Genomic DNA, 26,829 nt, shown 5'->3' on the forward strand with positions numbered 1-26,829 from the left:
CTGGAGGAGGAAAAAACAAAATTACATGGGGCACAGGTGTATGCTGGCAATGTGCCAGCAGGCCAGGATGTACCACGACCAAGCATGCACAAAGGATCACTTGGGGGTTCAGAGACCAACTCTGGATGTGATCATCTGGGTGTGTTAACTTCTGGGTGTTTTACAGAGTCATGCCTTTTTCTCTTAGAAGGTGAGATGGGCACACAGGCAGTGACAAGTGGGGGACAAGTTAAACACAGATCCTTGGATGGACAGAAACAAGCACCCGAGATACTGAGGACAACAGAAGAACCCTTAGAGAGAGTCAGAACTGTTAAGTTATATTTCAGAAGTCTATGGAGTTAGAATATCACTTCCCCACAGAGTCATTGCAATAAAGGACTGACCTATCTACCTGTTTCACTGAATCATCAAAATATTGCAAATGTGCCTGGGAGGATGACTGGGGGGAATGCTGGTAATTAAATGAGGGAGGTGAGATTAACTAGAAGGTTAATAAAAAGAGTCTGAAAACATGGACAGTGAATACTCTGGGTTAGCACATCCTCTGTCTAGGCCAAAGGTTAAGCAACATCTATCTCCCCATACGAATGATGCAATTTTCTGGGGGGGGAAAAAAAAGTCATGCTAGCAAATCCTGGAGCACTGCCTTTATAGCTTCAACTCAGATTTTGTAAAATTAGATCCACTATGGTATTCCTCCTCATATAGTTTGGCTTTTCTGCAGGCATTTTAGTATTTTCCTTATGATTATAGCTAGAAATAAGATGAAAACAATCCCTTCCTATACTCATTGCTCTCACAGCTCACTTTCATGCTTAATGTGGAATAAGTCATTCCTGCATGGCTTAATAAGAGTCAAACTTGTTCCAGAATAAGAATTGCTGACAACACCACACAGTCCTGCATTGCCAGTAGTACGGCAACCTGAGTGTATATTGTACTTTGGTTCTACCATCAGTATGAGGAAACCGTATTTAATTTCACTTCTGAAAAAGACAGAAAAACACTTACAAGCCAAGCTTCAGGGGCTGGGCAGTAGCACAGGGGGTTTAGCGCACATGGCAAAGTGCAAGGACCAGCATAAGGATATGGTTCAAGCCCCTGGTTCCCCACCTGCAGGGGGGCCGCTTCATGGGCAGTTTAGCAGGTCTACAGGTGTCTTTCTCTTCCCCTCTCTCTCCATTTTTCTCTGTCCTATCCAACAACAACTACAGCAATGACAGCAATAATAACAACAATGATAAACAACAAGGGCAACAAAAGGGAAAAAATAGCCCCTAGGAGCAGTGGATTCATGGTGCAGGCACTGAGCCCCAGCAATAACCCTAGAAGCAAAATAATAATAAAATAATAATAATAATCTTCACCTAGAGGCTGGCTGTGTGTAATCTATAGCCTGAATTTTGGGAGTGCCTTAGGACACAGAAGACAGAGGTAAGACCCTGAAAGCCTGGCAGTGCAGGCATATGCTGTACTGGGGGTAAATCTGAGCCTGCTAGACACTGATGAAAAGCCAGTGGGGACTGCTTTCTTCTCCCGCACCTCACTTATTAACTTAGGATGCCCAGGCCATCAGAAACATCTGTGATAATAGCATCACAGATGAAAGTCAAAGTATTTGGGGACAGTAGCCTGCCTAGAAATACCCTGCTATGATTTAGAACAGTCAACTTTGCATGAAAGCTGACATCCTCTTTTTAGAAAAACAACTCTACTTAAAGAAGGTTCTGGATATACACAATTAAACTTTATTTTTTCTATTAAAACTGCACATCCCAAGAAGGCCCTGAATATTTTTCAGATCAAATCAGGCACATTTAGGGTGGCATAGCCAAGCATATTTTCAATTTTATTTAATACCTATTTTATTTATTTATTGCCTCTGGGTTTAATGCTGGGGCTTGGTGCCTGCACTATGAATCCACTGCTCCTGTGGCCATTTCTTTTCAATTTTTTAAAATATGACAGAGAGAAATTGTGAGGGGAGGGGTAGATAGAGAGAGGGAGAGAAAGACAGATAGACACCTGCAGAATTGCTTTACCACTTGTGAAGTGATTCCTCTGCAAGTAAGGAGTTGGGGGCTCAAACAGGGATCCTTTCACTTCATATTATGTGTGCCTAACCTGATACACCACCACCCAGCCCCCTTCTAGACACCTATTTTTATCACATGGAATAGCCACCTCTAAGCTTCTTATGCCTTACTTATCTCTCTCTTTTTTGTTTGTGTGTGTGTGTGTTTTTTTTTTTGACACCTGCAGACCTGTTTCACCACCTGTGAAGCAAATCCCCTGCAGGTGGGGAGCCGGGGGCTCAAACCGGGATCCTTAAGCAGGTTCTTGTGCTTTGCGCCACATGTGCTTAACTGCTGCGCTACTGCCTGGCTCCCATCTCTCTCTTTTTCAATGATGACAGGAGGAGGTGAATTTTCACATACCTAGGAAAAGGTGTATATCAAACTGAACTAAGTGTTAATATTTTATATCTAAATTGTCATTACTCTGAAAGGCAGGGAACAACTTTCATAGTAGTATGGTGACTGTGGTTAAAAAACCCATTAAGTGTCCTGGAGCTCCGCTTCCCCAGAGCCCTACCCTACTATGGAAAGAGAGGCAGGCTGGAAGTATGGATCGACCTGTCAATGCCCATGTTCAGCAGGGAAGCAACTACAGAGGCCAGACCTTCCACCTTTTGTATCCCACAGTGACCTTGGGTCCATACTCCCAGAGGGTTAAAGAATAGGAAAGCTATCAGGGTAGGGGATGGGATACAGAGTTCTGGTGGTGGGAATTGTGTGGAGTTGTACCCCTCTATCCTGTGGTTTTGTCAGTGTTTCCTTTTTATAAAAAAACAAAACAAAACAAAAACTATTAAGTAGGGGCATAGGCATGTGCTTATAAGCACATTTAGAGGTATAAATGCAGATTGCAGACATAGAACAAATACTTTGGGAGTGAACACACACCATGGGGAGGACAGAGATGACAGGAAGATAATGATGAGGAAGAGCAAGGACAGCAGCCCAGAAGTCTTGTCTTCTGAATGGATACTGGATGTCCATGCTAATCAGAGTGTCCTTTGTTACTGCAGCAGAGCCCACTTATGGCTGCTGAAAGTTCCATGGTTCAGTAAAGATCTGGGACATCCCATCTGATCCAGAGGCTAGCTGTAAAATGCTGTGAGCAGGAGCCAGGCAGATCCTTACAGACAACAGGAGAAGGTAGAATTTATACTTTTAACCAGAGGACCTACTTCTTGTATCCTCTGAGTTTCTAGTTGTTCAAGACAACTCCCATACACATACCTGATTCCCACCAGCATTGTGACACTCGTAGACTCCAACAACACCATCAGCAAAATGTCCCAAAGTGTCCAGGCAGTTGGTTCCCTGCTGCAAGGCACCAAAAGCTATATCTTGATGGTCAGGAACCCTAGAAAACAATGTGAGTATCATCTGCTTGACTTTTCAGGACCACAGCTCTGTAGTCCACCCCAAGCTCCGGAAGCAGGAACCATGAAGGGCATTTCTACATAGCCCTTCCCACTACAGGCAACATAGCATGTCTCTGAGCTTCTTTTTAAAAAATTTTTATTTTTAATTTATTTTTATTATCTTTATTGAAGAAGGACAGCCAGAAATCTAGAGAGAAGGGCTCCCCCTCTAGAGAGTTTCTGAATTTTTAACTGTAACTAAAGACTTAAATTGAAGAAGTATTCTTTTAATTTCATATAAGGAAACTTTCTGGAGGGAGAACAATTAGTGTGGTCAGATTCTATTGCTTTGAACATTCTAAGAGACTCAGAATATGACCTCTGTCTAGCAGAGAGAAACTAAATGGATGTGTCAGGTCATTTGATACAAATCACAGTTGGTGAGAATAATAAACTTAAGGTTTAGACTCAGCTCTGAGCCTTGCCTTTGCCACATACTAGTGGTGTAGTGTTTCAGACTCTTTCTCTAAACTTTGATTTCCTCTTCTGTATAGCACTTACTAAACAAATCTGTTGGAAGTGTTACATGTAGTATTTCACTTTAAGCATTTAGCTGAGTACCTGGATAACAGGAAGTACTTAATAAATGGTAGCAATTTACACAGTAAAAATATTGGTTGGTATCTCTCTTGCTCTGCAAATATGGGAGTGTGGGGAATTCCATACATTCATTGCTGGTATGATGCTAAATGACCTTTAGATGAAGTTTATAAGTGGTATAGGTTCCAATGCCACCTCATAATTACAGGTGACCTCTGGGTAAAACCATACATTTAATCTCACTTTTGTCTGGCATCACTGCCCACTAAAGATGGTAACAGCAAAAGAAAAGTGTAAGCTTTACAGGGCTTCAATACATTGTTGGATAGTTTCTCATTAGTCAGGTAACAGATGATGACCAGGGACTTCTCTGTAGGGGTAGGGGAGCACATGGTCTTATGTGGTACTTTAAAAGCAGAGAATACAGGTCCAAGAGCAATGTAAGTGAATAGCATGGAGGAGGTAAAGTATAATAGTATCATCTAACTCCACCAAATCTCTGTGACAAGATGCAAAAGGAGCAAAAGCTATTATTAGTGGTGACTTTTGCATTTTTACAGTAATTTTGTTGGAGATAAGTGACTTTCTGAAAAATGCTCTGAGAATACTCAAAATACGGAATATGGCACATTAAGGCAACACTTGCCTGGCAATCCCATTAAGAAGATAAAGTTACAATGCATCATTAAGCCTACAGGTACTCAGATAAGGCTACCAGAGCTCAATCAGGATAAGGAGTTGGCAATAAATTGAAATGAAAAGCTGAGTGTGGAAAGATGGTTTGGAAGAATTATTTTTCCATCATTAATCATCCTGTAGGGAAGCAGGGTGCTTGCTGCCACTCACTCTTATTTCATATGTGGTACAAAACAATCTGAAGGTACTAGGAACAGGGTCTCTTCTATAAACCCCTACTGATCACCCTTATCTGCTGCCCACAGAAGGGGGAGTTCTGCCTATAAGCAGAAGCAAAACAGGAAGTGAGGGAGTGCATTTATTCCGCAGTCTCTGCCCTACTAGTATACTGTCTAGTAACAAAAGCAGGACGGTAAGGCTACAGACACCTGCGGGGTGGGAGAAGTCCAGGACACACATGCAAAGAGGCTAGGAAATGTTCTTCTGACCCCTTACAGAGCTGATCAGGCAACAATCCTGAGGTCACTTAGTACCTGTCATCTCATCAGGGGGAGCAAGCTAAATGAGGAGACATCCTGAGATTGTTTCGCAGATTACAAAGAACGGAGTGATGAATCAGCCAGAGAGAGAACAAGAGGCCAAATTTAGGAGAGCTAGGGGACAGGTAAGGAATCAAGGCATGTGGCTCACACTGGGAGCTTTAACTCCCAATCCCTTGACCTCATTGCAGGCATCATTTTGTCTCTTGATCTAGGCTTCAATAATTCTTTGATATTTGTCATTTTGAAGTTCTTACAAAATGAAAACTCTAGATCCCTGGGGGTTTATTTTTTTATTTTTCTTGTCACCAGGGCTTATCACTAGGGGTGGGGAGTCAGTGCCTGACCAATGACTTTACCAAACTCAGTGACTATTATTTTTTTCATTTTCCATTGATAGGGGGTGATAAAGACAGGGAGGAGAGTGCTGTAGGTGCAGTGCTGCTTCATCATTTGTGAGGCTTCCTTCCTGCAGGCGGTGACCAAGGGCTTAGTATCTTGTGTGTTCTACTAGGTGTGCCACCAACCAGTCCCTCTAAGGGATTACCTTAATTCTGGATAGACATTTTCAAGGTACCATTTGAAAGGTTTGCAGCTAAGTTTCTTCCTGAGTTCCAGTCGGCTCTGAATACTGAAACAGAGGGAAACAAGATTCATTTACAAATTAAGAAGTGCCTAGCCTTCTACATCAAACTTGGAAATGTACATGATAAGAACAGTTTAGGCTGGCAGGGTAATTTGTACTGTCTCTGCTCCCTGTACCCATGAACTTGACCCACTTCCCATACATCTCCCCACCCAGAGCCCTCACCACGGTCTTGTCTTACTTTGACTATTGTCCTCAACTCTGATAAAGGAATGAATCTTGGAGTACAAGTCTGCTATCCTCCACTGAAGAATACCAAGAAAAGTATACTTACTTTCCATAAGGAACATTTCTGGCAGAAGGCACGGCTGCATAATAGAAATTTTTGTATTCATCCATCCAGACCTCTGCTGCCCGACGGGTGTTACTACAAACAAAAATAAATCTCCATAAGCTGTGATTTGCTTTCTTTCTGTTGGCATTACTCCTTTTAGTTTTGCCTTTTGTAGTGCTACTAAGGAACACTAGGTGGGCTTGTAGCTTGGGTAAAAATGGACAGAGTTAGTAGACTTGGGTAGTAGACTACATGTTAGTTAAGTGCCTCAGGCATATGGGGGATTTGACATTGACATCTGCAACCTCAAACTACTAGTTACTACTTAGGTTGGTTGATAGCCAGGCATTTATGACTGTGAACCCTGGTTATTGAGTTAGGCCCACTCAAACAGAGATATCTGGCACTGGTTTTTTTTTTTTAATTCTTTATTGGAGTTTACAATCAACCATAAATACAATAGTTTGTACATGGCTAACATTTCCCAGTTTTCCTCATAACAGTACAACCCCCACTAGGTCCTCCTCTGTCATCATGTTCCAGGACCTGAATCTACCCACCCCAGAGTCTTTTACTTTACTGCAATACACCAACTCCAGTCCAAGTTCTGCTTAGTGATTTCTCATCTGATCTTATTTTTCAACTTCTGCCTATGAGTGAGATCATCCCATATTCATTCTTCTGTTTCTGAATTATTTCACTTCACATGATTCCTTCACGCTCCATCCAAAATGGACTGAAAATGGTAAAATCACTAATTTTAATAGCTGAGTAGTATTCCATTGTGTATACATACCACAACTTACTCAGTCACTCATTTGTTGCTAGACACCTGGGCTGCTGGACAGGTTTTGGCTATTGCAAATTTTGCTGCTGTGAACACAGCAGCAATCTTTTTGGATGGGTGTTTAGTTCCTTAGGATATATTCCCAGGAGAGGAATTGCAGGGTCATAGGGTCAAAGTTCTCTAGACTGCTCTGCACAGGGGCTGGACTAACTTACATTCCCACGAGTAGTGCAGAAGGGTTCCTTGGTGAATTATTCTCTTGAATAATTCAATAATTGTTGGATTCAATTTGCCATGATCCTATTCAGGATCTTTGCATCCAGGTTCATCAGGGATATAAGTCTATAGTTTTCTTTTCTGGTAGAGTTCCCTCCTGCTTTGGGAATCAAAGTTATGTTTTCCTCATATGATGTGTTTGGTAGTGTCTGCCATTCAATTTTCTGGAATAGCTTGAGGAGAACAGGTGTTAGTTCTTCTTTGAAAGTCTTATAGAATTCATTAGTAAAGCAGCCTTGGCTTTTCTTCTTGGGTAGATTTTGATTACCAATTCAATTTCTAAACTAGTGATTAGCTTTTTTAAGCTGTGTACTTCCTTTTGTGGTATCCTTGACAGGTGGTTTGATTCTAGAAATGTACAGAGATGTTCATAATATCCATGTATGATCTCTGTATCTCCCCATCCTCAGTTGTAATTTTATCTCTCTCATTCCTGATTATTGTAACCATAGCTTTTTCTTTTTTTGCTTGAATCTAGCCAGTGGTTTACCTATCTTATTTATCCTTTCAAATAACCAATTCTTGGTTTCATTAATCATTTAGATAGTTTCTATGGATTCTATTTCAGTAATTTCTGCTCTGATTTTGACTATCTCTTACCTCCTGCTGATTTTTGAGTCTCTTTGTTGCTCCTTTTCTAGCTGACTCAGTTGTGATGTTAGGTGGTTTAGTTGAGATCTTCTTTGTTAATATGGGCCTGTGTTGCTATAAACTTCCTATAAATTTCAGACAGCTTTTGCAGCACCCCACAGGGTCTGATGGTGTCTTCATTTTCATTGTTCTCCAAGCAAATTTCAATTTCTCTTTATATTATGCAGAAGTATATTGTTCAGTCTCCATAGTTTGGGTGCACTTCTCTGTTTCTTTTTGTGGTTGATTTCCAACCTTACCACCACATAATCAGAAAAGATGCTTTTTATAATTTTAATATTCACATTTTTATTAAGGCTGGCTTTGTGTCCCAACACATACTCAATCTTTAAGAATGTTCTATGTGCATTTGAAAAGAATATATATTCTTTTTTGGGGGGTGAGCAGATAAGAGGTTCTGAATATATCTGTTAAGTTCAACTCATCTATGACTGCATTTATGTCTTTGTTGACTTTTTGTCCTGATGATCTGTTTCTTGCTGTGAGTGGTATATTGAGATTTTTAACTAATACTGTGCTGCTGTTGATGTTAAAGTCAATAAACACTTTTTAAAATATATGTATTTGGGTGCACATATATGAAGAGCTTATGTCTTACTGTTGGACTGATCCTTTAATATGTAGTGCCTATGTCTGTCACTTTCTACCTTCTTTAAGAGTCTGACTTATTTGATATTAGAATAGATGTCACTGCCCAGCACCCAGAGCTTCTGTTTGTCCTTCCTTTGGATGTGTATTTCCTGTGTTAGGAGCTGGAAGCCCTAAGCTAGCATTGTTCCCTGAATAACAATTCACGGGAACACTTCTTGGGAAAGTGGTATGAGAAAAACAAGCAGTTTACTGAAACTGAACTAAAACGTAACGGGAAACTGAAAATTTTGCAACCCCCCTGATCTAACTGAAACTATGAGATATTTGCTCAATTATTTGGGCACTCCTATAAAAAGAGAGCCAGTTGCTGGGGCCCAGGGTCAGCACCAGGAGCAGCTGCGTCTGCAACTGTCCTGACCCTAGCCTGGCTAGTAATAAAGGCTTCTTTGCATTTGCATACCTAAAACTGTCTCTTGGTGGTCTTTGGATGACCATCCTGGTTCAACACCTGGAGACACAGGGTCCTGCTTTTTGATCTATTCAGTCATTCTGAATCTTTTGACTGGTGAATTTAAGCCATTCACATTTAGGGTGGTTATTGTTGCTTACAGCCTTTCTGAATTTACTTAGGGTGATTGTGTTGCTTACAGCCTTTCTGAATTTTGTTTTGAGATTGTTTTGTGTTCTTGTTGGCTTTTTTCCTATTTGTTGTTTTATGTGGATGGTTTTCTATAATGGTTTTGCCTACTGTGTATATGTTTCCTATTTGTCTTTGTGTTATATTTTATTTTATGGATATCATAAATGTTGTGACTTATAATATCTCCAATAGTCTTTGTGAATTTGGCCTTAGTTCACCAACAATGGAGTGCATCACTTTATTTTGTTCCCCCCTTCCCTGTTGTTGTGCTCCTGGTTCTATTCTAATACTGATCATCTCATAAAAATTGGAATTCTGAGGGGCCAGAGCCACGATGGTGGCTTGAAGACAACACTTGGCATATGCTCAGCAAGAAGACTGCTTTAAAACTGGGAATTTTGGGTGAGGGCATGCTTTCCAGGCCAGTAGTGGAGGAATTATGCAGGAAAGGTCAAAGTGGAATCAAGGTAGAGCCTTATAACCCACCCTTAGACTGGCAAGTAGAGGCTGAAAAAGACAAAGGAGCTGCAGAGTTGACTGTGGCCCTGAGTTTTATTCCCTCTGTACCTCCCCCCACTCTCCACAAGACCAAGTCCCATGCCAGAGGGGTAAGTGAACCAACTACAGACAAGGAGGTTCTCCAGGAGTTAATCTCATTAACAAGATTCCAAACTCAGTGGGGAGTCACCCAAAGGAAGAAGGAATTTTTCCCAACCCAAGGCTTTTTTTCTTTCCTTTTTTTATTTTTGAAGGAGGCTAGAATTTTGAGTGGTTGACTACCTGGACCAATTGTTGCCCCTGCTTGGGCTGTGAGAATAATCTCCATCAGTTTTGCTTGGGTTAATTTATAATTTATCTACCATTCTTTCTTCCGTCTATCTCTTGAGTTTGTTTGATAGTTGCTTCTTGTAATTGTTTGTTTTTGCTTTGTTTAGGAAGAGGGGGTTGGTTGTGCACAGCCAATCTGCAATGTTTTAATCTTCAGACTGATTGTTAGGGTTTTATTTATATATTTATTCATTAGCTTTTTTGCTGTAGTTTGTTTTCACATGTCTCTGGTTGGGCCAAAATTGGCTGTTGTTGCACAACTGATTGTTGATTGGTTGTGCTCTATATTGTGGGAGGAGCTTGCTTGTCTTTCTCTTTTTCTTTCCTTCTCTCTGATTTGAAAATCTTTTTCCTTTTGCTGCTGTTTCTTCTGTATTCACTTGTGTTTGAATAGGAGATCTTTACATGCCATATATCAGACAAGAGGCTAAGAGTCAAAATATAGAAAGAGTTCAACACACTCAGTATCAAAAAAGCAAATAACCCAATTCAAAAACGAGAATAGGATATGAATATCTACAAAAGAGACAAAAAAAGACTTCTGGACGGAAAGCTATGGAGTAGCAGCAGCTGCATTTCTTTTCTCTTTCCTCTCCCCGGATAACTAGGACTAGCCAAGATTACCTGAGAATGCAACAAGAGAAGAATAGGACCACTTTGGGAACCCACCAAGTCACGGGTGAGTGTAAACACAAGTGGCTCATGGACAGAGGGGCCTAAGGAGAGATTCCTGGGACTAAAAGCCTGTGTCTCTCAGGAATGACTGTTAGCAGTCAGGCACATTAACAGTTGAGGCAACACCTCCAGTTTGATTTTTATTAACAGAAAGACCGCTGAAAGGAGGAGAGGGTCCCCCTAAGTTTCACTAAACGCAACTGTGAGTCTCCATTGCAACAGCCCCTTGGAAGGTCAGCAGTCTTTTTGGTTTATAGAAACTCACAGGGCCAAGGAGTGCTGCCTGGTTTGGCTCTGGCTACTGTCAGAGCAGCTGAATTGGGCATAGGGCTTTGAACCTTCGGGGTGTGGAAGTCTCCTTGCATAACCACTGTGTTATCTCTCCCCAATCTGACAAGAGATAAAACATCTCTTTTGTCAGGGGTGAGTGTTTAAGCTAAAAAACCTACTTATAGTTAAAAAGCCCTCAGACTCCCATAGTCTACAGGGAAGAAAAAGAACCTAAGAGGATTTAACAACCACTGTGCTTAAACTCAGGGACTGAGAGAATACTAAAACAAATGTTAATTTCCACAACTGTGAACTCTTTAAGTACCTTAGACACAAGTCAATCCAGGTAAGAGTGATCAGTGGATTGAAAAGTCATGACAGAGGGACATCATAAAACATCATATAAAATGGTTAAACCAAGAAGAAACATTGGAGATATGAACCAGGATAAAAGTCCAGATAAAAGCCCCACAAAGGTAGAAGTACATAAAAATGAGGGCAACATTAAAATACGAATTGAGGCATTTTTCATATGAAAAGCATTTGAAAGTAATAGCATCAGTAATGGGGAAACGACAAATGAAACTCTGAAAGAAAGCACTATCTCGAGGTAGTTAGAGAGCTGAAAGCTGAAATAGCTGAGCTAAAAGCACAACTAGCTGAACAAGCTAATACAGTAGGTAGAGAGCTGAAAGTGGAAATAGCTGAGATAAGAGCACAACTAACTGAACAAGCTAATACAGTATCTGCAAAACAAAAGAAACCAATACCCAGACAGACATTATGATTAACAGATGCTAAGAGGACTTCTGGAGGTGGGGCTACAGAGCAGCAGCAGCTGTGTTTCTCTCCTTTCCTCTCCCAGGTCAAATAGGAATATCAAAGGAGACCACCTGGCACCACAACAAAACAGGACTAGAATGACTTCAGGAACCCACCAAATCACAGGTGAGTGCAAACACGTATGGCTGGAGGACAGAGAGGAGCCTAGGGAGAGATTAAGTGGCTGGTAATAGTCCAGCAGTTTACCAGTTGAGACACTACCTCCAGTCTGTTTCACCAACAAAAAGACAGCTGAAGGGAGGAGAGGACTCTCCTGAGACTCACCAAATGCAACTGTGAGTCTCCATTGCTACTACCCTCAGAATCTGCAGCAGTGGGGGCAGACCCTGTGCTGACACCAGGGGACAGAAAATTAACCAGGAAAATCAGGAGATCTATACCTCTGTGGCCTAGTGATGGGGCTGTGAGAGTCTCTTTGCATAACCACTGGATTACCTCTGCCCCACTTTGCTTTGACTCTTGGTCAGGAGTCAGTAATTATGTGAAGAAGTCTACTTATAGTTTAAAAGCCCTCAGACTCCCATAGCCTACAAGGAAGAAAACGAACAAAAGAGGCTTGTAAGCCACTGAGCTCCAACTCAGGGATTAAAATAATATTGAAACAACTGTCAATTTCCACAACTGTGAACTCTTTAATTAACTTACTTAGACACAAGTCAATCCAGGCAAGAGTGATCAGTAATATGAAAAGTACTGAGAGGGGTACCTCATAACATACTATATAAAAATGTTAAACCAACCAGAAGAAATACTGGAGAAATGAACCAGGACAAGAGTCCAGCTAAAAGCCCCCACAAAGGTTGAAGCACAGAATAATGAGGTCAGTATCCTAACACTCGTTAAGGAAATAATCACAGGAGTGAGTAAAGGGTTTGAAAGAATTGTCATCAGAAATGGAGAAACAACTAATGAGACTCTGGAAGAAAACACTAATTATCTCAAGGTTATTAGAGAACTGAAAGCTGAAATAGCTGAGCTACGAACACAACTAGCTGAACAAGCTAAAACAGTATCAGAACGGGGTAACAAAACAGATGAACTCCAGAAAACAGTAGAGGGGAGAGAGAATAGAATCAATGAGACTGAAGACAGAATTAACAATATCAAGGACGAATTAGAGACAACTAAAAAAGAAGTAAGAGATCTCAAAAAGAGATTAACAAATACTGAAAACAACAATAGAGACCTATGGGATGATTTCAAAAGAAATAATATACACATTACTGGCAGAAGAAAGAGAGGGAGGGGAAGAAAGCATTCTTTAGGACATAATAGCTGAGAACTTCTCTAGTCTAGACAACATCAAAGACATAAAGGTTCAAGAAGCCCCAGAGTGCCAAACAGAATTAATGCAGACTTAAAGACACGAAGACACATCACATTGAGAATGGAAAGGAATAAGGATAAAGAAAGGATCCTGAAGGTTGCAAGAGATAAACAAAGAGTCACCTACAGAGGAAAACCCATAAGATTAGCAGCAGACTTCTCTACACAAACACAACAGGCCAGAAGAGAATGGCAAGATATCTATTGAGTACTCAATGAGAAAAGCTTTCAACCAAGAATACGGTATCCTGCTAGACTGTCATTCAGACTAGATGGAAGCATAAAAACCTTCTCAGACAAGCAACAGTTGAAAGAATCAACTACCACCAAGTCTACCCTTCAAGAAGTTCTGAAAGGTCTCCTATTAACAGTCAGACCACCATAAATATGCTATAAATCAGAACACTCTAAAACTCTACAAGAATGGCATTAAAATATCTTCAGTTCTTGACATCAATATATGTCAATGGCCTGAATTCACCTATTAAAAGACACAGAGTAGGAAGATGGATCAGAAAACACAACCCAACAATATGATGTCTACAGGAAACCCACCTAACTCATCAAGACAAACACAGACTCAAAGTGAAAGGATGGAAAACTATCATACAAGCCAATAGATCACAAAAAAGGGCAGGAACAGCTATTCTCATATCTAACACGGTAGACTTTAAAATAAATAAAATTTAAAAAGATAGGGAAGGACACTACTTAATGCTCAGAGGATTAGTCAACCAAGAGGACTTAATAATTATTAACATCTATGCACCCAATGAGAAGTCATCTAAATACATCAAACATCTACTGAAAGAGCTACAGCAATATATTAACAGCAACACAGTCATAACAGGGGACTTCAACACCCCCCTTTCTTAACTTTACAGATCATCCAGGAAGAAAATCAATAAAGACCTGAGGGAGCTAAATGAGGAGATACATAAACTAGAACTATTGGACATTTTCAGAGTCATTCACCCCAAGAAACTGGAATACACATTTTACTCAAGTCCACTGTCAGGCATTAAGCCAGCCTCCCACCTCCATCCTGCATTGCTGATATTATGGTCTATTTACACAATCATTGTTTTGCCTGAAAGATCCCCACCCATTCCATTGATTTATCTTCTTTCTACCTGAAGACCCGCCCTGCCTTCAGGGTAACATCAATCCCTCCGGTTAAAACCCTCGCAACAGTTGCTAAGGAAGTTTCTACCTTCCCAGCGTGCTTTTGCCTTTCATCACCCCCTTTCCTAGCCATTTCCGTTTCCGACTTGCCACTTCTGGTTTTATCCTATAAAAGCATTGGCTCTCTGGTCAATAGATCCCTTTTGCATTACCATGCTGCCACAAATTCCTGAGTCCTCTATTTCCAGCGTTGCTGAGTGAGTAGCAGCCCAGGCTGAGTCCAGCTGAGTTCTCTCCAACCTAGAGCATGCACCTGGGGAACAGGCACCCCCATGCTAGCCTGGCAGTCCACATGGGTCATTCTCAAGAACAGACCATATGTTAGGCCACAAGGACAGCATCAGCAAACTCAGTAGCATTGAAATCATCCCAAACATATTCTCAGAATGCTGGGAAATTGTGCAGATGCAGTCATATCTGCCATGTTGTCCCCTCAGGCTATGGCTAGTTCCCGCAAGAGTTGGGACATTCTCTGAGCTCCTGTTCTGCCATATTGTGCCCTCAGGACATTGCCAATTCCCCATGATAGCTGGAGTGCTTTGGCTACTCCTCCCCCTTCCCATTCCCGTGAAAGTTATTATCCTACCCTGGAGTGCTATGGTTATTCCTCCCCATTCTCATTCTCATGAGAGCTATTCCCATAAAAGCCCTTCTTCTGCCCCTCGCTCTCTTGCCTGCTTTTCACCTCGGTGACAGAGGGTGTGGTGGGTAGCAGGAGGCGGCCATTTTGGCTAGCTCCACGTGGCCCCAACTGCTGCATTCCCACCCCAACCCTGAGGTCCCCGCGTGAATAAAGGATTGTGTTCACTTTCTGTTCCAAACCTCCTTTTTCTGCGTCCCACCGCCACCACCGCAGCAAGTGAAATCAGAACATACTGGAATTAAACTAACATTTCACAATCAACAAAAGACTAATGACAGTCCCAAAATGTGGAAGCTCAACAGTACACTACTTAACAACTACTGGGTCAAAAGGAAATTAAGGAAGAAATCAAACTGTTTCAAGAGTTCAATGAAAATGAAGACATAAGCTATCAAAATATTTGGGACAAAGCTAAGGCAGTACTGAGAGGGAAGTTCACAGCCATACAAGCACAAATTAGGAAACAAGAAGAAGCACAAATAAACAGACTGATTGCATATCTTAAGGACCCAGAAGAAGAAGAAGAAGAACAAAAGAACCCTAAAGCAACCAGAAGGAAAGAAATAACTAAAGTTAGTGCAACAATAACTAACATTGAAAGTAATAAAATCGTACTAAAGATCAACGAAAGTAAATGTTGGTTCTTTGAAAGAGTGAACAAAATCGACAAACCTTTAGCCAGACTCACAAAACAAAAAGGAGAGAAGACCCAAATAAATCGGATAGTAAATGAAAGAGGAGATAGCACAACAGACACCACAGAAATTCAACATATCATGCTAGGCTTCTATGAACAACTAAATGTCACCAAGCTAGAGAACCTGAAAGAAACGGACAATTTCCTAGATACCTACCAACTTCCAAAATTAAGTAAAGAGGAACTAGATAACATGAACAGGGCCATCACAGCTAATGAAATTGAAAGTTATTAAAAATCTTCCCAAGAATAAAAGTCCTTGACCAGATGGTTTTACAAATGAATTCTACAAAAACTTCAAAGAAGAACTAGTTTTAACTACTTTTAAAAGTCTTCCAGATGATTGAAGACACTGGAATACTCCCTTCCAGCTTCTATGAAGCCAACATCACTTTGATACTAAAAGCAGACAGGGATACAACCAAAAAAGAAAACTACAGACCAATATCTCTGATGAACATAGATGCCAAAATATTGAACAAAATTCTAGTCAACCGGTTTCAGCAGTATATTAAAAAGATTCCTTCCATATCAAATAATATTGCATCTGCCGATCACACCCTAATCAACACAACGATTGCCACCTCAACAAGCTTCACTTCAGACTGTGTCCAGAGACTTTACGTGTGGAATGACAACCCTTCAGCTTCATTACCTGGGTGAGACCTTTCCTTTCATAGTATTCTCTAATTCCATCCCAGGTGGATCACTTTCTAACAAAGTCCCAAAACCTAGATATACACCAGTTTCTGTGATAGAGAGCATATGTTCACACGTATCCGTAAACTACTGCAATATATATACCTGAAAGCAGAAGTACACTAGAGTTTGCAGTGAGTACCCCCCTAACACTTCCTCTCCACTATTCCAAGCTTTGGGTCCATGATTGCACAACAATTTGTTTGGCTTCGTATGTTAACTCTCTTTTCAGTCACCAGGTTCCAGATGTCATCAGGATGCCGGCCAGGCTTCCCTGGACTGAAGACCCCACCAATGTGTTCTGGAGCTCCGCTTCCCCAGAGACCCACCCTACTAGGGAAAGAGAGAGGCAGACTGGGAGTATGGACCGACCAGTCAACGCCCATGTTCAGCGGGGAAGCAATTACAGAAGCCAGACCTTCTACCTTCTGCAACCCACAATGACCCTGGGTCCATGCTCCCAGAGGGATAGAGAGTGGGAAAGCTATCAGGGGAGGGGGTGGGATATGGAGATTGGGTGGTGGGAATTGTGTGGAGTTGTACCCCTTCTACCCTATGGTTTTGTTAATTTATCCTTTCTTAAATAAATAAATAAATAATAAAAAAGATTCTTATTATGACCAAGTGGGGTTTATCCCAGGTCTGCAAGCTGTTTGGTTTAACATACGTAAATTAATCAACGTGATCCAACACATCAATAAAAGCAATACAAAAAACCACATGGCCATATCAATAAATGCCTTTGACGAAATACAACATCCCTTTATGATCAAAACACTACAAAATATGGGAATAGAAGGAAAATTCCTGAAGATAGTAGTAAACCTACAGCCAACATCATACTCGTGGTGAAAACTGGAAGTATTTCCCGTCAGATCAGGTACTATACTGGGCTGCCCACTATCACCATTACTGTTCAACATAAGTTCTTGCCATAACAATCAGGCAGGAGCAAGGAATTAAAGGCATACAGATTGGAAGAGAAGAAGTCAAACTCTCCTTATTTGCAGATGACATGATAGTATACATAGAAAAACCTAAGGAATCCAGCAAGAAGCTTCTGCAAATCATCAGACAATACAGTGAGGTGTCATGCTACAAAATTAGTATTCAAAAATCAGTGGTATTCCTCTATTCAAACACTAAGTTAGAAGAAGTTGAAACCCGGAACTCAATTCCTTTTTACTATAGCAACAAAAACAATCAAATATCTAGGAATAAACCTAACCAAAGAAGTAAAAGACTTGTATACTGAAAATTATGAGTCACTACTCAAGTAAATTGAAAAGGACACAAGGAAGTAGAAAGATATTCCATGTTCATGGGTTGGAAGCATTAACATCATCAAAATAAATATACTACCTAGAGCCATTATACAAATTTAATACTAGCCCCATCAAGATCCCAACCCCATTCTTAGGAGAATAGAAAAAATACTACAAATGTTTGTCTGGAACCAGAAAAGACATAGAATTGCCAAAACAATCTTGAGAAGAAAGAACAGAACTGAAGGCATCACATTCCCAGATCTCAAATTGTATTATAGGGCCATTGTCATCAAAACTGCTTGTTACTGGGACATGAATAGACACACTAACCAGTGGAATAGAACAAGTAAGCCCCCACACCTATGGACATCTACTCTTTGACAAAGGTGCCCAGACTATTAAATAGGGAAAACAGAGTCTCTTCAACAAATGGTGTTGGAAAAAAATAGGTTGAAACATGCAGAGGAATGAAAGTGAACCACTATATTTCACCAAATACAAAAGTAAATTTCAAGCGGATCAAGGACTTGGATGTTAAACCACAAACTATGAGATACTTAGAGTAAAATATCGGCAGAACTCTTTTCTGCATAATTTTTTTAACTTATATTTTGTTGCCATCTGGTCTTCACCATTCTTTTTTTTTTTTTTTGCCTCCAGGGTTATTGCAGGGCTCAGTGCCTGCACCAGGAATCAATCCACTGCTCCTGGAGGCCATTTTTTCCCCTTTGTTGCCCTGTTTTTCTTTTTTTTATTGTTGTTGTGGTTACTATCATTGTTATTGATGTCATTGTTGTTGGATAGGACAGAGTGAAATGGAGAGAGGAGGGGAAGACAGAGAGGGGGAGAGAAAGATAGACACCTGCAGACCTACTTCACCGCTTGTGCAGGAACTCCCCTGCAGGTGGAGACCCGGGGGCTCAAACAGGGATCCTTATGCTGGTCCTTGTGCTTGCACCACATGCGCTTAACCCACTGTGCTACTACCCGACCCCCTTCTGCATAAATTTTAAAGACATCTTCAATGAAACGAATTCAATTACAAAAAAGTCTAAGGCAACAATAAACCTATGAGACTATATCAAATTAGAAAGCTTTTGCACAGCAAAAGAAACCACTACCCAAACCAAGAGACCCCTCACAGAATGGCAGAAGATGTTTACATGCCATACATCAGACAAGAGTTAATAACCAAAATAAATATAGGGCTTGCCAAACTCGACCACAAGAAAACAAATGACCCCATCCAAAAATGGCAAGAGGACATGGACAGAATATTCACCACAGAAGAGGTCCAAATGGCTGAGAAACACATGAAAAATGCTCCAAGTCTTTGATTGTCAGAGAAATGTAAATAAAGACAACAATGAGATACCACTTCACTCCTGTGAGAATGTCATACATCAGAAAAGGTAATAGCAGCAAATGCTGGAGAGGTTTTGAGATAAAAAGAACTCTCCTGTACTGCTGGTGGGAGTGTCAATTGGTCCAACCTCTGTGGAGAACAGTCTGGAGAACTCTCAGAACACTAGAAGTGGACCTACCCTATGATCCTGCAATTCCTCACCTGGGGATATATTGTAAGGAACCAACACACCCATCCATAAAGATCAGTGTACACGTTTTCTTAGCAGCACAATTTGTAATAGCTAAAACCTGGAAGCAACCTAGGTGTCCAACAACAACAGATAACTGGCTGAGCAGGTTGTGGTTTATATACACAATGGAATACTACTCAGCTATTAAAATTGGTGATTTCAGTTTTCAGCCCATCTTGGATGGAGCTTGAAGAAATCATGTTAAGAGGGCCTGGGTCGTGGCACACCTGCTTGAGCGCATGTATAACAATGCACAAGGACCTGAGTCTCAGCCCCTGGTCCCCACCTGCAGGGGGAAAGCTTTGCAACTGGTGAAGCAGTGCTATAGGCGTCTCTCTGTCTCTCTCCCTTTCTATCACCCCTTTCCCTCTTGATTTATGGCTGTCTCTATCCAATAAATAAAGATTAAAAAATTAAAAAAAAAAGAAATCATGCTAAGTGAAATAAGTCAGAAACAGAAGGATGAATATGGGATGATCTTACTCATAGGCAGAAGTTAAATAACAAGACAAGAAAAAACACTAAGTAGAAACATTAAGTAGAGGAGGACCTAGTGGGAGTTTTATTGTGTGTGAAAATGTAATACATGTACAAACTATTGTATTTTACTGTTGACTGTAAAGCATTAATCCCTTAATAAAGAAAAGAGAGAAAGGAGAAGAGACCACATTCAAAGAAATGATAGTAGAACATTTTTTTTTTTACACCTGGACAGTTTTTAGAACATAGACTTCCAAGAAGCTGAGAGAACACTTAAGTTACTAAACCCAAAGCAACTGACACCAAGACACATCTTAAAATTAAGGACAGAGAAAAATATTACATATATACTCGGAGCATCACTCTTATACTTGTGATGCTACAGATTAAAATTAGGACTTAATGATTGAAAGTCCAGTGCTTTATACATTGTGCCATTGGACCTATCTTCAAATTTCTTTGTGTCTTGGTTTCTTTCAGTAGTAATTCAATTTCAACTTAATATTAACTCAATTTCAATTCCTTTAAGTGTGCATATACATATTTAATTGTTTTACTGTCACTGTACATTGGATTGATTCCTAGAATTCTTAGTATTTGCATAGAAGAATGCCACCGATTTTTATATATTAATCTTATAGCCACCTGACTATACTGCTTAGCAATTTGCAGGAGATTCCTACTGGGTTATTTGAGATTTTCTTTTTTTTTTTAAAGATGTATTTTTCATTTCTATTTTTAATATTTATTTTCCCTTTTGTTGCCCTTGTTGTTTTTCACTGTTGTTGCAGTTTTTTTTTTATTGTTGATGTTGTCATTATTAGATAGGACAGAGAGAAGTGGAGAGAGGAGGGGGAGACAGAGAGGGGGAGAGAAAGACAGACACCTGCAGACCTGCTTCACCGCCTGTGAAGCAACTCCCCTGCCGGTGGGGAGCCGGGGGCTTGAACTGGGATCCTTAAGCCAGTCCTTGCGCTTTGCACCACGTGTGCCTAACCTGCTGTGCTACCGCCCGACTCCCAAGATTTTCTATGAACCTGATAAATCAGATAACTTTTATTCTTCCCCTTTGATCTGTATCCATTTTGTTCCTTTCTTTTGCTTAGTAAGTATGACTAGGACTTTCAAGACTATTAAATGGGGGAGGGGAGTCTCTTCAACAAATGGTGTTGGGAAAAAATGGGTTGAAAGTTGCAGAAGAATGAAACTGGTCCACTATATTTCACCAAACACAAAAGTAAATTCCAAGTGGACCAAAGACTTGGATGTTAGACCAGAAATTATCAAATACTTAGAGGAAAATATTAGCAGATATAGCAATATATACAATTAAAAACTCTCTATATAATTTAAAAACTTCAATGAAATGAATTCAATTATAAAGAAGAATAAACAAACGGGAGTACATCAAATTAAAAAGCTTCTACACAGCAAAAGAAACCACTACTCAAACCAAGAAACCCCCCACAGAATGGGAGAAGAGCTTTACATGCCATACATCAGGCAAGAGTTTAATAACCAAATATATTTAAAAAAGCTTACCAAACTCAGCAACAAGAAAACAAATGAGGGGGTCTGGCAGTAGCACAGTGGTTAAGCACACATGGAGTGAAGCACAGGGACTGTCACAAAGATGCTGGTTCGATCCTCCTGCTCCCCACGGCAGGGAGGGTCACCTCACAAATGGTGAAGCAGGTCTGCAGGTGTCTATCTTTCTCTCCCTGTCTTCCCCTCCTCTCTCCATTTGTCTCTGCCCTATCCAACAACAATAACAGCAATGGCAATATAACAAGGGCAATGAAATGGGGGGAAAATGGCCCCAAGGAGCAGTGGATTTGTAGAACAGGCACCAAGATACAGTGATAATCCTGGAGGAAGAAAAAAAGAAAGACAATGAACCCATCCAAAAAAGGGGAGATTATATGAATAGAATATTCCTCATAGAAGAGATGTGAAAGGCCCACAAACATACAAAAAATGCTCCAAGTCATTGATTTCAGAGAAATGCAAATAAATATAATAATGAAGTAATACCTCACTCCTGTGAGAAGGCCATCCATCAGAAAAGGTAACAACAAGAAATACTGGAGATGTGGTCGGGACAAAGGAACCCTCCTGCACTGCTGGTGGGAATGTAAGTTGGTCCAATCCCTGTGCAGAGCAGACTAGATAACTCTCAGGAGGCAGAAATGGACCTTGCAATTCCTCTCCTAGGGATATATCTTAAGCAAACAAACACACACATCCAAAAAGATCTGTGTATACCTATGTCCAAGCAGCAAAATTTGTAACAGCTAAACCTGGAAGCAACCCAGGTGTCCAACAACAGATGAGTAACACACACATACACACACACACACACACACACACACACACACACACACACACACTACTCAGCAATTAAAAATGGTGATTTCACCATTTTCAGCCCATCTTGGATGGAACTTGAAGGAATTATATTAAGTGAGATAAGTCAGAAGCAGAAGGATGAATATGGGATCATCTCATCCACAGGTAGAAGTTGAAAAACAAGATCAGAAGAGAAAACACTAAGCAGAACCTGGATTGGAGTTGGTGTGTTGCACTAAAGTAAAAGACTCTGGGGTGGCTGAGGGTGGGGGGTTGAGGGGTTGGGTTAAGGTCCTGAAAACATGATGGCAGAGGAGGATCTAGTGTGAGTTGTATTGTTATATGAAAAACTGGGAAATGTTATGCACATACAAACTCCTGTATTTATTGTCGACTATAAAACATTAATTTCCCCAATAAAGTAATTTAAAAAAATGAAGAGATACAAAAGCCCATCAGACATAAGAAAAATTGCTCAAGGTCACTGATTGTCAGATTAATGCAAATAAGGACAACAATTGAGATACCACCTCACTCCTAGGAATATGTCATCCATCAGAAAAGGTAGCAGCAACAAATGCTGGAGAGGTTGTAGCAACAAAGGAACCCTCCTGCACTGCTGGTGGGAATGTAAATTGGTTCAACTCCCGTGGGGAGCAATCTGGAGAGCTTTCACAAGGGTTAAATCAGACCTTCCTTATGACCCAGTAATTCCTCTCCTAGGTATATATCCTAAGAAGTTAATCACAGCTATCTCAGATTTATGTACACTTATGATCATAGCAGCACAATTCTTAATAGCCATAACCTGGAAGCAACACAGGTGCTCAATAACAAATGAATGGCTGAGAAAGTTGTGGTATATATACTCTATGGAATACTACTCAGCTATTAGGAATAATGAACCCATCTTCTCTGACTCATCTTGGATAGAGCTAGAAGGAATTATGTTAAGTTTCCCCGCTGAACATGGGCGTTGACTGGTCGGACCATACTCCCAGTCTGCCTCTCTCTTTCCCTAGTAGGGTGTGTCTCTGGGGAAGCTGAGCGGGGAAGCAATTACAGAAGCCAGATCTTCTATCTTCTGCAACCCTCAATGACCCTGGGTCCATGCTCCCAGAGGGATAGAGAATGGGAAAGCTATCAGGGGAGGGGGTGGGTTATGGAGATTGGGTGGTGGGAATTGTGTGGAGTTGTACCCCTCCTACCTTATGGTTTTGTTAATTAATCCTTTCTTAAATAAAAAAAAAAAAAGGAATTATGTTAAGTGAGGTTAAGTTAGAAAGAGAAAAAGAAGTATGGATAATCCCACTTATAAACAGAAGTTGAGAAAGAACAGAAAGGGGAACCCAAAGCCAAATCTGACTGAGTTTAGAGTATTGCATCTAAGTGAAAAACTCTGTATGGAGGGTGAGGGTAGATTTTCAGCTTCACTACTGGCACTAGGGATACAGCCATTTGGTGGCGGGAATGGTGTTATATACACTCATATTAACTTATAAATCACTATTTAATTGATATGAGAGGGGAAAAATAGATTGAAAGTCTCAAAAACTTTGATCAGTAGACCCTAGTTCTGAGTATATATTCCTTTAATCTAAGCACTTAAGGTTTCAAATTGAAAACCTCACTGAATTTTAACAGTGGTCTTTCTAAAAATGAGTATTTATTTGAAATATTAAATCACCTATAGTCTTGGCAAACGCTAGAAGAAGAACCTATAGTCTTAGACTAGGGAAAACAAGCAAGTGGTTTTGTCACTAAAACAAAGCTATATGTAAATACCATTAAATGGCATAGATCATGGTAAAGTCTTATATGATACAGCAAATCTTAACTATGAGAATTTCAAAGTCAACCAAGTTCCCAATATGATACAGCAAATCTTAACTATGAGAATTTCAAAGTCAACCAAGTTCCCAATATGATACAGCAAATCTTAACTATGAGATTTTCAAAGTCAACCAAATTCCCAAATAACTTGGTTACAATAATAAATTATCTACTGCCTTCTTAAACTCTAAGACAGCAGGAACCTTCCTCATTCTCTATAATACCCATATTTCTTCCAGTCCTGGAACTTCTAGAGGTATGACTTATTTTTCTGCATGCTTCTCTCAATCCATACCATTGATGCACCATCCGCTGAGCTCAACCAAATAAATGTAATGAGTACCACCTTGAATTTTGTTCAGAAATGCCAGGCATGGAATGTCAAACCTTCAGCTTCAGTACTCTGATGAGACTATTCCTAACTCATAGGACTATTAAAAATTCTATATTGGGGGGAGTCGGGCTGTAGCGTAGCGGGTTAAGCGCAGGTGGCGCAAAGCACAAGGACCGGCATAAGGATCTCGGTTGGAACCCCGGCTCCCCACCTGCAGGGGAGTCGCTTCACAGGCAGTGAAGCAGGTCTGCAGGTGTCTATCTTTCTCTCCTCCTCTCTCCATTTCTCTCTGTCCTATCCAACAACGACAACAACAATAATAACTACAACAATAAAACAACAAGGGCAACAAAAGGGAATAAATAAATAAAATAAATATAAAAAAATTCTATATTGGATGGTGCATTCCAAAAAGAACATTGGTTTATTGTTCCAGAGGGGTAAACAATAGAGGAAGAAGACCAAAGGGCTCTGAATCCAAATTCTAACAGGATGCAAAGCTTTCGTTACCAGGCATCTTGTTTTTATAGCACCAGTGAAAGGGAAGTGAATCTGGAAAACACCTGAAGAAGCCAAACACTGTTTCTATTTATGAGAAAAAGAAAAAAGAAAAAAAAAAGGAGGGACACTTGGAAGTACTAATTGGTGTAGATGTGACTTAAAATACAAAACACACAATTGTATTTAAGGTTTAATGTGTTGGGGTGTACTGTACCATACATTAAATTTCTCAGTAGAGCTTTTAAACAATTTTATTGTGATTTGAGAGTATTGTTAAGTGGCCCATGCCTTAACCTCACCTCAACCCAATCTCTAACCAGTGAAATGACTTTAGATCCTTGGGACTTGGATACTCCAAGGATTTATAGGTTCGTTTTAGTTCAAATGATAAAAGGTTTTATGATATCCATTCATAGGGTGACTTACATTATTACCAAGCCATTAAGTAACTAAATCATTTCTTTAATTCTTAGATATAAGGCAACATTTTTTCTGTCAAGTTAATAGAAAAAGATACATGTAAGTAGTCTCAAAGGCTCATGAGGAGAGTTACAATTTATTCATTCAGATTATTAGATACCTACTATATGCTCTCAGTCTTCTAGATGCTATAGATACAATAGTCAGTTTTTATCTATCTAGGTTTCCCTTGCTTTTGTTCCCACTCCCCACCCCTCACCTTGTATTGTAGGAAACAGAAGTATGGTTCAAACCTGCCAATTATACAACTTTTTAGTAACAGCAGAAAGAAGTTCAGTCAGAAAGATAGGCTTATGCCACTGGATTATTGCATACAATTTATTCATATCTTATATTTTTACAACTTTTATTACTGTTTGAAATAATGTTATTTGCCTGAGGGTTGGGCTGTCTCCTCCAGCTCCTTGAGGTCTGGCTGGCTGGCATAGGGTCTTATCTTTAGCATCTAAAACAATTCTCCAGGGGAAAATGTGGTCATATGACTGGTAATTTACTATTTTGGGGCCAGGTGATGGCACATCTGGTTGAGCACACATGTTACAATGCTTAAGGACCCAGGTTCACTTTCAGGGGAAAGCTTTGTGAGTGGTCAGTGTTGCAGGTATCTCTCTGTCTCTCTCCCTCCCTATCTCCCCCTTCCTTCTCAATTTTTGGCTGTGTCTATCCAATAAATAAAGATAATAAAAATTAAAATAAAATAAATAAGTAATATTATCCATAGCTGGGTAAAATAGCTCAGCTGGTATAGTACAGGAACTTGCATGCCTAAGGTTCCTGGCTTAACCCCCAGCATCTTATGTGCCAGAGTGATGCTCTGGCTTCTCTATCTCTCATGTTACAGAATTTAAATAATAAATTATATTTTATAAAATAAAATAGTCCCAATATTTGGGGGCATATGTGGATTTCACATATATAGGGATAACTTATATGACTATGGTAAAATTAGGCTACAGAGTAGTTCTACCACTCTTCAACCCCCTTGTGCTAACCAACTACAGGCATACTCAAATATATCCCAATACCTGGCAAACACTGGTCCATTTTCTGTTGCAATTAAGTGTCTTCCTGAAACTGATAAAGGACCTGTATAGTGTTTAACTTTTCAAACTAGTATCCTTTGGATAACAGAATACTCTTGAGAGACACCAAGTCATTCTAACAATAGGACACTGTAATTGCTGTGTGTTATCTAACTGAAGGATGCCTCTTTCCATAATGCCCATTGTCAACTGCCTTAGTAGTAGTGAGCTATGTGCTTGGTCCTAGTTCAGTCTCTCAACCACTTACCGAGCAAAGACAGTGCCGCTGCCACCTGGGAAAGTGTAGGGGTGCTGCTTCCGGAATACATGTCCCACACGGCTGCAAGGGATGATTTCTAGGCTGCCACCACACTGCCATACACGAAACGAGATCTCTAAGATGATGAATGAAACAGAAGTGACTGGGAGGGTCTGAGAGCTTCTCTGAACAGCAGTCATTCCAAGCAAAGTACAGATGCCCACTCACTGCCATTTCATCTTAGGAGCTGCCCATGTCCTTCATTATTGAAAGAGATGCGAATAAAAAAACACTAGTATAGCCACAAACCCTTTGGAATAGAAATAAAATAGGCCTACTAGCTATCTAAAAAATGGAGCTCCCTCCCCCCAACTCTTCATCTGTACTATTACAGCCTTAGGTCCGTGATTGGTCAACAATTTGTTTGGCTTTGTATGCTAACTCTATTTTCAACCACCAGGTT

General features: G+C 40.3%; 1 protein-coding gene across 1 annotated transcript in view; it reads right to left on the minus strand.

Moving 5' to 3' along the window:
- The window catches only part of GALNT2 (polypeptide N-acetylgalactosaminyltransferase 2), a 291,717-nt gene that overhangs the window by 13,850 nt on the left and 251,038 nt on the right, over positions 1-26,829 (minus strand). Inside the window, exons 11-14 of the mRNA XM_007535130.3 lie at positions 26,376-26,502; positions 6,132-6,224; positions 5,759-5,842; positions 3,309-3,435 (exon numbers count right to left, since the gene is read on the minus strand). Of these exons, the coding sequence (XP_007535192.1) occupies positions 3,309-3,435; positions 5,759-5,842; positions 6,132-6,224; positions 26,376-26,502 (431 nt within the window). The remainder of the gene's footprint in view (positions 1-3,308; positions 3,436-5,758; positions 5,843-6,131; positions 6,225-26,375; positions 26,503-26,829) is intronic.

This window comes from Erinaceus europaeus, chromosome 6 (assembly GCF_950295315.1).
Source record: "Erinaceus europaeus chromosome 6, mEriEur2.1, whole genome shotgun sequence".
NCBI lineage: Eukaryota > Metazoa > Chordata > Mammalia > Eulipotyphla > Erinaceidae > Erinaceus > Erinaceus europaeus.